The 13506-nt window shown below is 45.4% G+C and overlaps 1 protein-coding gene across 7 annotated transcripts in view; it reads left to right on the top strand.

Moving 5' to 3' along the window:
• GMEB2 (glucocorticoid modulatory element binding protein 2) overlaps window positions 1-13506 on the top strand; it is a 131576-nt gene that overhangs the window by 59093 nt on the left and 58977 nt on the right. For 3 of the 7 annotated variants that reach the window (XM_063959145.1, XM_063959143.1, XM_063959144.1), the window contains exons 2-3: window positions 1943-2100; window positions 2741-2824. The exons of 1 other annotated variant lie outside the window; for it this stretch is intronic. In XM_063959145.1, coding sequence (XP_063815215.1) covers window positions 1982-2100; window positions 2741-2824 — 203 coding nt within the window. In that variant the 5' untranslated portion in view covers window positions 1943-1981. Of the gene's footprint in view, window positions 1-1942; window positions 2101-2740; window positions 2825-4673; window positions 4729-13506 lie in introns of those variants that run through there. 3 more of the 7 variants (XM_063959148.1, XM_063959146.1, XM_063959150.1) reach the window with 2 other exon arrangements.

The following is a 13506-nucleotide window of genomic DNA, read 5'->3' as shown; positions in this document are numbered from 1 at the left end:
TGGCACCATGGGACCTCAACGTGGTGTTGCAGTTCCTAAAATCACACTGGTTTGAACCGCTTAACAAGGTTGAGTTGAAATTTCTTACCTGGAAGGTGGTCATGTTGTTGGCCTTAGCATCAGCAAGGCGAGTGTCAGAATTGGCGGCTTTGTCACACAAGAGCCCCTACTTGATTTTTCATGTGGATCGAGCTGAATTGAGGACACGTCCGCAATTTTTGCCTAAAGTGGTTTCTTCGTTCCATATGAATCAACCTATTGTGGTGCCTGTGGCTACTAGTGACCTGGAGGATTCCAGATCCCAGGACGTAGTCAGGGCCTTAAAAATTTATGTAGCCATAACGGCTAGAATTAGGAAAACAGAGGCTCTGTTTATCCTGTATGCGGCCAATAAGATTGGCGCTCCTGCTTCGAAGCAGACTATTGCTCGCTGGATCTGTAATACGATTCAGCAGGCTTACTCTACGGCTGGATTGCCGGTGACAAATTCGGTTAAGGCCCATTCCACTAGGAAGGTGGGCTCTTCTTGGGCGGCTGCCCGAGGCGTCTCGGCATTACAACTTTGCCGAGCGGCGACTTGGTCGGGGTCAAACACTTTTGCTAAATTCTACAAGTTTGATACCCTGGCTGATGAGGACCTAGCTTTTGCTCAGTCGGTGCTGCAGAGTCATACGCACTCTCCCGCCCGATTGGATGCTTTGGTATAAACCCCATGGTCCTTACGGAGTCCCCAGCATCCTCTAGGACGTAAGAGAAAATAAGATTTTAAACCTACCGGTAAATCTATTTCTCCTAGTCCGTAGAGGATGCTGGGCGCCCGTCCCAGTACGGAAACTCTGCAAGACTTGTATATAGTTGTTGATTACATAAGGGTTATGTTACAGTTGGAATCGGTCTTGGACCGTTGCTGTTTTTTGTTCATACGTTTAACTGGTTATGTATGATCCAGGTTACATGGTATGATTGGTGTGGGCTGGTATGAATCTTGCCCTTGGATTTCTAAATCCTGCCTTGTAGTGTCCATCTCCTCTGGGCACAGTTCTCTAACTGAGGTCTGGAGGAGGGGCATAGAGGGAGGAGCCAGTGCACACCCATAGTCAAAGTTCTTTTAGGTGCCCTATCTCCTGCGGAGCCCGTCTATACCCCATGGTCCTTACGGAGTCCCCAGCATCCTCTACGGACTAGGAGAAATAGATTTACCGGTAGGTTTAAAATCTTATTATCTATCTATCTATCTATCTATCTATCTATCTATCTATCTATCTATCTATCTATCTATCTATCTATATTATAATATAATATAATTAATAATAGACCTGAAAGAGGATATGTTCCCAATATGCTGCTTCAAAGGTTTAAAACATACATTATATTTGATGTGTAAGCATAATTGTATCAATGTGCTTATGCAATGACTCTAATAAAAGTTACATTTTCTTGAAATTCAGAGTCAACAGTGCCCCCAGATAATAGACTTCTTTATTTCTCCCAGTAGTCGTGAACTGAAATATCTTGAGATGTGTCCAAGCTCTTCAATCTCTTCAGTGGTGGTATGGCCACATCCTGGTATGCATGGCCACACTCCTGGTGTACATTTTTAAAATAAAAAGCCATTTAATGTGTATACAGAATTTTATTGTCTGCCTGAGGCAAGGAAACACATCTCAATCAACCCCAACTCGGGACTGTCCAATCAAAATTAAGACTATTGAGAGCTATGATAATCTTCTCAAGTTTTCTATAAAGACTATGGGCCTGATTCAGAGATGGATGCTTTATGTAGCTAAACCTCGTCTAACTGGGCGCAAAGTGTATGGCCTGTTAACTTGCACCCGCCGGGATCAATAATTGAATATCGCCCCATCTAAAAGATGGGCGCTTGTGCGGACAATCGAAGTGCCCCATAGAGCCGTGTGGTGTAAATGTATTTCCTTTCTTGCAGTACTCTGTGGGTCTTCCAGCCCATTGCCTGGGGGCAGCCATGGCCACACCAGATGTCAGTGTGCATGTGGAGGAGGTGGTAGTTGTGACCACACCCGATAACATTATGGACGGCAGTGGTGTTGAAGGGGTGAAAGCGGTTCTTGTGACCACCAACAGGTAGGAATCCTGCTAATAAATCTACAGGCAACATTCCCACTGGTCTAAAAATAGGAATGGTAATGAATTTTAGAATAATACACACATGTCCTGCATTTAAAAAAACAAACTATGCTCTAGTTTAGACATAAGAGACAGCCATTATGTAGACTTATGTAGAGGAGAATGTGGTGGCTGGTGCCAGATACTTATTAGGGAACAAGTGGGAAAAATGATGTGCAACCAGGAACAGCTGGAGCCTTTTGTCTGGGCTCCTTTAATAGTCAAGTAGGGGAGGGTGTTCCAGCACTCTCTATTTCTTCTGAGTGATTAAGAATTTCTCCAAATGTGTATCCCAGAATATTTAGAGGAAAAAGGTGTGACACTAGTGTGTAATGTAATGATATTCAGATTATCTGTAAATGCAAATATATCAACTCACCCTTGATTGGTGTTAAATAGAAATCATCATACAATTTTCACCTTTAGTTCTGTCACTGTCTTACTCCATAATGATATAGTAGGAGACACAATGTGGTGCTGCCATGGTGGAGATCAGTTTGGAACCAATAACTTATACTTGGCATGATATATAATCATTTGGATGTACATGTGCTTTAGACGTGAATTTATTAACCCAGTGTCCCTTTTGTATTTAAAGTGATCTGACAACATTTCAACCTAAATACCAATGGGTGGTGGGAGACATGAGTGAGATGGGAGAGGAAGAGATCGGGGAGGAAAGGTAGATGTGAATATCATCATACAGTTGATAGAGGTCAAAAGACCTGCTATAATTACCTAAGGAGGAAGAATAAAGGAGTGATAATATAATGAGATCAAAAGAACAGACACTTGGGTACACCAACTGGTAGAGGAAGAGAGGTGAAGTGAAGTCACAAGAAGAGACGAGAGAGCAACTAGAAGGATAATTATGAGAGGTCAGTGTCATGCAGGGGTTGGGTATGGAAGACCGGCGGTTGGGATACCGCCAGCCACCATACCGACCACTGGATCCATGGGTTTAGATTGCCGGCGGGGGACGGGCGAGTGCAACGCAGCAGGTCACATAACTACATCCCTTATGCAGACCAATGGAGTAAAGGATTTGCAGGAGAAGAGAATGATCCATGGTGTCAATAGCATCAAAGAGGTGAAGGACAATGAGCAGAGTAGTAGCCCTTGTTTTTTGGCAGCAAGAAGATCATTACTGATTATAGTGAGGGTAGTTTCTGTAAAGTGAAGAGGATGAAAGCCAGACTGAAGTGGGTCAAGCACTGAGTGGAAGTAAAGAGGGATAGTAAGGTTGCTATAGACACTTTACCTGAGTAGCTTTAAGGCAAAGGGGAGCAGAAAAATGAGGCGATAATTAGAGTGTCTGGGCAAGGGAGGTTTTTTTTTTTTAAGAATGGGAGAGACCAGGGCTTGCTTGAATTCAGCGGGACAGTACCTGACAAGAGTGAAAGGGTGAAAAGATTAGAACAGACATCAGGGGGTAAATTTACTAAGCTCTGTTTTTGCCTGATTTGGCATTTTTTTCAATCAAGGAAATTTGCTAAAGGACAAACACAAGAGTGTTAGCTCAAATAAAAACAATTATGTTAACCACAAGGTTACTAGAGATCAACATTGCGGTTCCGATCATTTGATACAATATAGCGGGTTCCCATCATTGAAGTCTATGGGGGAAAGTTTGATTGGCTATGAGCAGTCACGCTGTCAATCAGCAGTCTGCTCCTAAGGAGGCTTGCGGCTTACAATGAGGACTCGCACAGGTCCTGGTTATTTGAGTAGGGGAATTGACTAAAATACGGTACCATACTAAATTCCCGTGTTTTAGTTTAAACAAACAAAGAAATGTATCTGATCGATCTCAACCGTGCTCACTTTCAGGCAAATACAGGTGAGACAGGATTCATAGTAAATTTACCCAAAAGCGAGGGAGAAGAGGAGGTGGAAGATCTGAGTGAATTTGATAATTTACGGAGCCATGATGGACCTGATGGGGAAGGGGGGGGGGTACAGCAGTGAAGGTCCGTGCAGGGGGCTGAGACTGAGGTTACTGTATATGTTGTGTCAGTTATATTAGTTATAATATAATCTCTAAGCACCCCAAAAAATGTAAATTACTAGGAATATACCATAGACCTCCGATTCTGCCATAATGAAAGCCAATGGGATGCTTCATAGTGTAATACAGATTATTCATGAATTCATGGAACCAGTATTATATGTAGCAGAAAAAAAGTAGAAGGAATGCTCAGTTATTGCAGTGCCCCCTCTGTTTTTATTATTTCATACATTTCTGTGTATTATTGTTCCTATTACCATTGTGATACATACATAAAGCAGTGATAAATCATACAGCAATTGACCTCTGGGGTATAATTCCTCAGTTACTGTATATTACCTTTACAAGTTACCTGCTTCTATTTATAAGTTGTGTGATTTAATACTGTCCTTAAATGCCATCTCCATAGAAGTAAGCTGCTCGAAAGATGTAACTGGCTGAACCCATTTGCCTCCCCCGGATTTGTCATGGCAACAGGCAGGACCTGCTTCCTAGAGCTGCTGGCCAAATCACTCTACAGAGGTTATAGAGCAGGACTTTGGTTTTAAAGAGACATTTTCTTTAAATTAAGCTAATAGGTAAAGACATCTTGTAACATGCACTAATGTACCATACAATGACAAGACAAGGGGCCCGATTCAGACCTGATCTCTGCTGTGCGTTTTCGCACACAGCGGGCGATCAGCTATTAACTGTGAAAGCGTATGCACCGCAATGCGCACGCGATTCGGCAAACAACAACAGGTATCGCCTATTTTTTGGGCAGGCGTTTCCAAGCGTTTTCTTGGAGGTTGTGTGACATCAGCTCCGGCCCCGATCAGCCCGTTCTCATCGCCTTGGAGAAGTAAGTCCTGGGCTGCGCAGAGACTGCACACAGGGCAAATCATTCAATGGTGAGTGAGCTGCTAACAGATTTGCAGCTGTCTGCTGACTGAGGTGTTTTTTAGCAGCTCGGCGTACACACACGGCGAATATACACTCCCCTTGGGCGGCAACTATCTGATCACAGGACAACAATTTTAGCAGCCTAGTGATCAGGTCTAAATCACCCCCATTATCCTTTATCTACTTCACTGCAAATTACCACTCTCTGGGCCTAATTCAGCTTCATACGCTGAAGTGTGGAAATTGCTATTCGGACTTAGACTGCAATCAAATGCGACCGCAATTTAAGTGCTGGCGGGGTGTGGTAACGTTGCTGCATTTTGTGGGTGTCTGTGGGGGGAGCGTGGTCCAGACAACGGATGCGTGTCTGGACCGCTTGCATCGTGGGCCGCGGTGGCTGTGTGACGTTGCATTCAGCTGCTGCGACCCAAAACATGGCGGCCTGGCGCCCGCCTTCGCGGCTAGGCTGTGCAGGTGTCAGCGTCCGGGGTCTTACCTGGACGCCGGGGCCGCGGGGTCTGCTGTGCGGGCGGCTGGTTGGCAGCGGCGGAGGAGGTCTGCGACGGGTCCGCCAGCGGTGGGTAGGCGGCTGTGGTGGGTCCGCTCGCAGTGGGGGGATGCTGCTGCAGCGGATCTCACTGAATGCAGTTGCTGGGAGGCCAGGGACAAGGGAGTGTCTAAGCACCAGCAAGAATGTCTGCCTTACAGGGAGCCGCCATGTTGGAGACCAATTCTGAGCAATGGTGCAGGCTTCCTGTTGTATTCAGCCAATCCAGGGAGATCTCTCCTTATAAAATGGGGCTGGTTTATGACAAGGGCACCAGTGCTTCAAGTTACTACCAAGGTGTAGGTGCTATAGTTCTGTGTTCCCAGGATTCCTTCCGTGTCCTGGTTACTCCCTGGCTCTGCTCTGCCGTCATTTATTTGTTGCCACAGCCCTGCCGTTTCTAACCTACTACCGCTTGTGAGAGCGCTCCTGAGAATCCCGACCCAGTAAGGGTCACAGATCACGGACAGTCCCCGTGCTCTTCAGCCTCGTCTTTCAATCAACAAGTCCGCAGTTCAGCCTCGTCTTTCAAAGCCACAATCTACTTGTCCGCAGTTCTTTGTCTTCAGTCTTGTTATCTGTTAAACTACTACTACCCGTCTCCTAGTCCTGCCTACGTTCTCCATTGGTCTCGTGTCCCATGAGAAGGAACTATATCCAGCCCCCTCGTCTTCTTCATCCGCGGGCAATCACTTCCTCTGGCAAATCTCAGTTGCCGGATCCTCAAATTCAGCCAAGCGTGACAGCAGGCAGGGTGCTGCTCTAAAGATACGAGCACTTTGCTTGCATTTTAGGGGGGGATGGACCCGGCATGCAGGGCGGCTTTGCATTGTGCTGGGCGGCCCCCCACATGCTAGTGGAAGGAGTTGTAGTTCTGAGAATTTTCGCAAAACTACAACTCGTGCTGAATTAGGCCCTTTGTTAGACCTTTTAGGCTGTTAAGCTTGGAGTCATATGCAGATCTCACTAGGCCGTTCCATGTTTTTAGATCAAATTGTCCTGAAATTAAAATGTTTACCCATCAAGCTATCTTTTTGACAATCAAAATTTTTATCTGATTTTAAGATTTTTAGCCAGAATTAATTAAGGATAGGATAGGTGCCATTAGCAAAGATGTATTACATCATAACCCCTGGATGTCTGCAGGGGTTGGCTCTAGATCATAGCGTTTGTTCACTCCTGGCCACACAGCCCTGTCTCCAAAGTACAATGCACGCCAGTCACAGCCTGTTCACGTTCCAACATATTGCAGTAAGCTCCTGCAAAGGTAATAGTTACACAGGTGCTTTTCAACACCAATTCCCCAGGTTTGAGTTCTATTATGTGAAATGCTTAGGAGACTTCTTGGAGACTATTCATAATTTTCATCACCATAACTTTATTATAAACTTCTGAATGAGATATATATGTTGTAAAATATATACAAGGTACTGTCCAAAAGTTTTAGGCAGATGTGTAAACAATGCTGAAAAGTAAGAATGCTTTCAAAAATAGAAGTGTTAATTTATAAAAAAAAACTATTAGCAAAATGCAAAGTGAATGAACGCGAGTAATCTAAATCAAATCAATATTTGTTGTGATCACCCTTTGCCTTCAAAACAACATCACAGCATCAATTCTTCTAGGTACACTTGCACATAGTTTTTGAAGGAACTCTGCAGGGAGGTTGTTCCAAACATCTTGGAGAACTAACCACAGATCTTCTGTGGATGTAGGCTTGCTAAAATCCTTCTGTCTCTTCATGTAATTCCAGACAGACTCGATGATGTTGAGATTGGGGTTCTGTGGGTGCAATATCATCACTTCCAGGACTCCCTGTTCTTCTTTACTCAGAAGTAAAGAACATTCAGACCTGATCGCTGCTGTGCGTTTTTGCACAGCAGCCGATTATGCCTGAACTGCGCATGCCAGACAGCCGACGGCCATCTCAGCCCTGCGATCGCCTCTGCCTGATTGACAGGCAGAGGCGGTCGCTGGGTAGGAGGGGCGGGCCGGCTGCGTTTGTCCACCGTTTTAGGGGCACAGTCCGGGCAACGCAGGTGTGCCTGGACCGTGCGGGCCATGGCAGCTGTGTGACATCACACGCAGCCGCTGTGACCCAGTCAGCGACGAGTAGCCCCCTGTGCTGGTAGGGAGCTACTCATCAAGTACAAAAGCATCGCCACCGTGCGATGCTTTTGTACTTGTGTGGGGGGTAGGGCCTGACATGCGGGGCGGACTAGCCCCGTGCTAGGCGTCCCCCCGCATTTCAGAGTAAATGAATGTAGCCATGCAAAATTTTGCACGGCTACAATCAACTCTGAATTAGGCCCATTGGTTGTATGCTTGGGGTTGTTGTCTGCTGCAGAATAAATTTGGAGCCAATCAGACTCCTCCCTGATGCTATTGCATGATGGATAAGTACCTGCCTGTATTTCTCAGCTTTTGAGGACACCATTAATCCCCAAACTACTTTTGAAAGCATTCTTACTTTGCAGCATTTTTTCTACACCTGCCTAAAACTTTTGCACAGTTTTATATATAAAATATATAGAAAATGGAAAAGACAGCACTCGGTGAAAGAATTAACAAACAAAAATATGGTGGTGCAAGGTCAAAAAATAGTTAATATTAACACTCACTTTTCCCAGGTAATGGAAAAAGAGATGCCAGCACTCTCTTTTGGAGATGAAAAACGATTATTTAATGTTCATAAAGATTCCATTGCATATAGATCGACAGCTGTTAAAACCAGCACAGAGTAGTTTTCTTCAGGGGCTGGCTGAAACAGCTGTCGGGCTGTCTATATGCAATGGAATATTTATGAAGATTAAATAAATAATAACTTTTATGTCCAAAAGTGAGTGCTGGTATCTCCTTTCCTCCGTATAGATGGCAGACAAGTGGAGCCGGCACTTTAAATTATTTGAATAGTGACTGGCTCCTCCCTTCTATGCCCCTCCCCCATGCAGGTCTGCTAGGGTCCGCACAGCCTAGCGCCCAGCCGGTTCAGCAAGACAGTGGTGAGTATAAACAGAGCTCTGACTAGCAGTCTCCAGATAACTTCCTACAGGGCACTCTGCTCCACTCTGAGTACCAGAGCCGCTCTGTACAGCGGCGGTACTTCAGTGCTCACCGATTGGAGCATCTTTGAATTTCCCGCCTAGCAGGGTGCTGGAGGCGGGGGGTGGAGCTAAGCTCTGGAGCACTGTGCTCAAAAGGCGGCGCCACTTCAGAAAAGGATGCTGCAGAACCGGAAGGCTCAGAGCGGTGGTCGGGTATCTTTGATACCAGTATAAAGGGGGAGAGTAGTTAGAGTCACTATTATATAGTAAAACTGTATAAGGAATGCCTGTGAGTTACACTAAGTAACTGTCAGGACGGCTGTGACTGGTCTCTCACCTATCTTCCCCTTCTCTATTGTCTTCTCTCTGTTTCTAACAGTTCACTACTGTACCTGTATTATTATTTATTTATTTAGTTTTTTTTTTTGTTTTTTTTCTTCTTCATTTTTATTACTGACAATGACTGGCAGAGGCACTTCTTCCAAGGCTTCTCAGAAGCTATATGCTTGTAAGAAGTGCTCTGCAAAATTCACTCAACAGAATGAGGGTTCATTATATTGTGATAACTGTGAAGTAACTTCTCCAGCACCTGCAACTATGCAGGATCCCACTCCACCATGGTTGGTTCAATTGTCTGGAGTCATGACAGATCGGTCGGTGGTGCTGGCAGCTTCCCGTAAAGATAGAGAAGAATCCAGAGCTCAGACTTCTCTATCTGAACCAGAGTGGACACACTATCTAGCCAAGTCAGTAGCGAAGTTACGTAAGTCTATGGGGGCTTCTAAATCCCCCACCTCTGTTTCTACACAGGCAGTTTCCAAAAAGAGACCGTTACCAGTGGTTTTGCAGTCTGACGACTCAGACATGGAAGATATCCCTCCAGTAGAGGAGGGTGAAGCTCCTCAGGACTCTGATACAGAGGTAATTCAGGATGACGCGGATATTGAATCAGAGGGCTTAGATGCTCTCATACTGGCAGTGCGCCAGGTGTTACAAATTAGAGTCTGATCCGACTCCTCCACAGCCTGCTTTTAAAAACAAAACAAAAACAAGAGTGTGACCTCCGTTCTTATTTCCACGGAAATAGATGATCATTTTGCACTAACATGGAAGCACCCTGATAAGAAATTCCAGGTTACACGTAGACTGTTACTGTTGTTTCCTTTCCCAGAGGAAAATAGAGCTAAGTGGGAGAACCCTCCTCTGGTAGATCCCTCCATATCTAGATTGTCAAAGAAGACGGTCTTACCGGTGGTTAGCGCTACCTCGTTAAAGGAGCAAGCAGACCGCAGGTTAGAAAATACCTTAAAGTCTATTTACACAGCAGCAGGGATACTTATTCGTCCTACTCTGGTTGGTATGTGGGTTAACAAGGCAATAGAAGCCTGGGCAGAACAATTGGTAACAGGTTTACAATCTGGTCTCCCTACAGATCAATTGATTTTAATCTGGCAGAACATATCGGAGAGTCTGCGGTATATTTGGGGGAAGCATCCAAGGACGCCGGAACCATCAAATCCAGGATATCGGCCTTGTCTATTTCAGCTCACTGTGTGCTCTGGCTTAAGCAATGGCAAGCGGATGTGGATTCCAATAAGGCGGTAGAAGCAATACGTATAATGGTGAGTTCCTGTTTGGTCAGGAACTGGGCACTCTAATCTCTAAGGACACAGGAGGTAATTGAAAAGATATGGTTTAGGTGTTACAAGTGTGCGCAAAACAAGCAAAATCATGCAGCAGGAATACACATAAAATTAGAGTGTTCATCCAACACTCCAAAACTAGGTAATATTCTGGAAGATTTATTACGTGCTTAATCCTGCGCTATTCTGCTCAAACCATGAACAAACATATACCAAAGGGCTGTGCACAAGGAAAAAACATGCAGAATTGGTGTACACATGCAAAGCACCACCTCCAAATGAAAATAATATAGTGAGCTTTTATAAATGATGAATGGGTCACAGGTTTCTGTGAGTAGCTTGTCAGTGTATGTCGAGTGTGGTACCATTCAGGAATTTCTGAAATAAAGATAACGGTGCTTCCCTCATAGGTTGTTAACCATTTCAGGGGGGATCAGCACAGAGAGTAAATGATAGTGCAGTATTTTGTATAAAATGGAGAAAGTTTTTAATACAAAATGCACTTACAACACATAAGAATAAAAATCACATATAAACATCCTTTTGTGGTGACACTGGAACACTACAAGCATATCACCCAAATCCTGTTGATGTATTTCAGGAAGGGATTGGCAGCCACAGGTCCGGAATCTGCAGAGGCTTCTCCAGAGTGACAATGCAGGGTGAATAAGTGTCCGACAGGCAGGAGTTTGTAGACCACACTTAACGCGTTAAGGAAGGACCCAGCGAGGTCCGAAACGCGTTAAGTGTGGTCTACAAAGGTGATGGCAGTAATGATGGCGCGATTACGATCACAGGGGGTCAACATTATCCCCTACTTAGACGATCTTCTCCTAAAGGCCCAGTTGGAGGAGAAGTTAGTAGATGATATGAGAACAGCATTTTCTCAGGACACATGGTTGGATCATAAATATCCAAAAGCTCAGTTACAACCGACACGGCGGCTTCAATTCCTAGGGATGATCATGGACACTGTGCTTCAGAAGATATTTCTCCCTCAGGACAAGATTCAATCCATTCAAGAGTTAGTTTGGTTGTTCTTACAACATAGCAGAGTTTCTATTTCATCTTTGTATTTGTGTTCTGGGGAAGATAGTAGCAGCGTTCGAAGCAGTACAGTATGGCAGGTTCCACTCCAGACCATTTCAACTAGATCTCCTTTCAAAATGGTCCGGTTCGCATCTTTTTATGCATCAGAAGGTTCAGCTAACCCCCAAAACTCGTCTGTCATTGCTTTGGTGGCTGAAGACGGCGAATCTGTCAAAGGGCAGGGACTTTGCTCTCCTGGATTGGTTCCTTCTCACGACAGATGCCAGCCTCTGCGGCTGGGGAGCAGTAACTCTAGATTACCAATTCCAGGGACTCTGGGCTTTCCCAGAACAGACTCTACCTATCAATATTCTGGAACTTCGAGCTGTCTACAACACTCTCCTGTTGGCCAGTAATCTCCTACAAGGACGAGCAGTATGCGTGCAGTCAGGCAATGCCACGGCTATGGCATACATAAATCGCCAAGGGGGAACCCGCAGCAGAGCCGCTATGAAGGAGGTCACCAAGATCCTCTTATGGGCCGAGAGGTATGCAGTAGCAATATCGGCGGTGTTCATACCAGGAGTGGAGAACTGGGAGACTGATTATCTAAGTCATCAGGATATGCATCCAGGCGAATGGGAACTAAATCTGCATGTTTTTCAGCCACTGGTTCGTCGATAGGGACTCCCACAGATCGATCTCATGGCGTCCAGAAGGAAGCACAAACTTCCTCGGTATTGCTCTCGCACCAGAGATCCACAGGCGGAGGCGGCCGACGCATTGACGATCCCTTGGACTTTCCAATTTGTGTACTTGTTTCCCCTATTGCCACGTCTTCACAAGAGAATCAAACTGGAAACCGTCAGAGTTCTACTCGTGGCTCCAGACTGGCCTTGAAGAATTTGGTACAGCGATCTCCTTCAGTTACTCATAGACGACCCGTGGCCGCTACCTCTGAGACTGGATTTGCTGTCACAAGGTCCTTTAGTTTATCCGGACTTACTGCAGCTACGTTTGACAGCGTGGTTGTTGAGAGGAAACTTTTAAGACAAAACGGCATCCCAACACTAGTGATTCCTACTTTAATGAGTGCTAGAAAGGAGGTCACTTCTAGACACTATTACCGCATTTGGAGGTCATACATCTCATGGTGTGAACAGCATAATTTCTCGCCTACTTACTTTAGGTTGGCCAGACTTCTCCTTTTCCTCCAGGCTGGCTTCATGGCGGGTTTGAGCCTAGGGTCGCTAAAGGTTAAAATTTCCACCCTTACTGCCTGCGGTACAGACTTTTCTTCATGGGGTTATCCGCCTTAAGCCACCATTCGTTCCTTCCATAGCTCCCTGGGATCTGGATACGGTTCTTTTATTTTTGCAATCATCTCTATTTGAGCCTCTGGAATCGGTTGGAGCTCAGATTTCTGACATGGAAGGTGGTGTTACAGATTTCTGACATGGAAGGTGGTGTAGTTGGCACTGGCCTCGGCTCGGAGGGAGCTCTCTCGTGCCGTCCTCCGTATTTGATGTTCCATGAGGACAGAGCGGAACTTCGCACTCACAGATCTTTTTTTACCTAAGGTTGTTTCAGCCTTTAATATTAATCAGCCTATGGTGGTTCCAGTACTCTCAGGCGACTCTCCCTCTTCAAGAACCTTGCGGATTTATGTAGAGAGAACTGCTACTTTACGCTAGACGGATGCTCTTTTTGTGATCTATGATGCTGCCAAGCCTGGATGGCCGGCCTCAAATTAGACATTAGCACGTTGGATCAGATTTACTATTCGACAGGCGTATCTAGCAGCATCGCTATCTCCGCCTACTTCGGTCTCCACCCATTCCACTAGGTCAGTGGGTTCTTCCTGGGCGGTTACTAGAGGAGTTTCCTTGACGCAGTTGTGTAGACTGTCAACTTGGTCGGGGAAACATACGTTTATCAAGTTCTACAAGTTTGATACATTTGCGGCTTCGGCTGCTCAGTTTGGCCGAGCGGTTTTACAGGACTCTCTGCGCTTTCCAATCCATAATAGGACCTCTGGGACGTCCCCACCGTAATGACCTTCCAGTGTCCCATAGTGGATGAAGGAGAAAACGGGATTTTGGTACTTTCCGGTAAATCCATTTCTACGATTCCACAGGGGACACTGGACGCCCTCCCAGCGCTGAGTGTCTTTGGGTTTAGTTCCTCCAGTGTAGGAGAATTTTCTTC

Source organism: Pseudophryne corroboree, chromosome 3, assembly GCF_028390025.1.
Source record: "Pseudophryne corroboree isolate aPseCor3 chromosome 3, aPseCor3.hap2, whole genome shotgun sequence".
NCBI classification, from domain to species: Eukaryota; Metazoa; Chordata; class Amphibia; order Anura; family Myobatrachidae; genus Pseudophryne; species Pseudophryne corroboree.
This window is presented reverse-complemented; position numbering and strand designations above follow the sequence as displayed.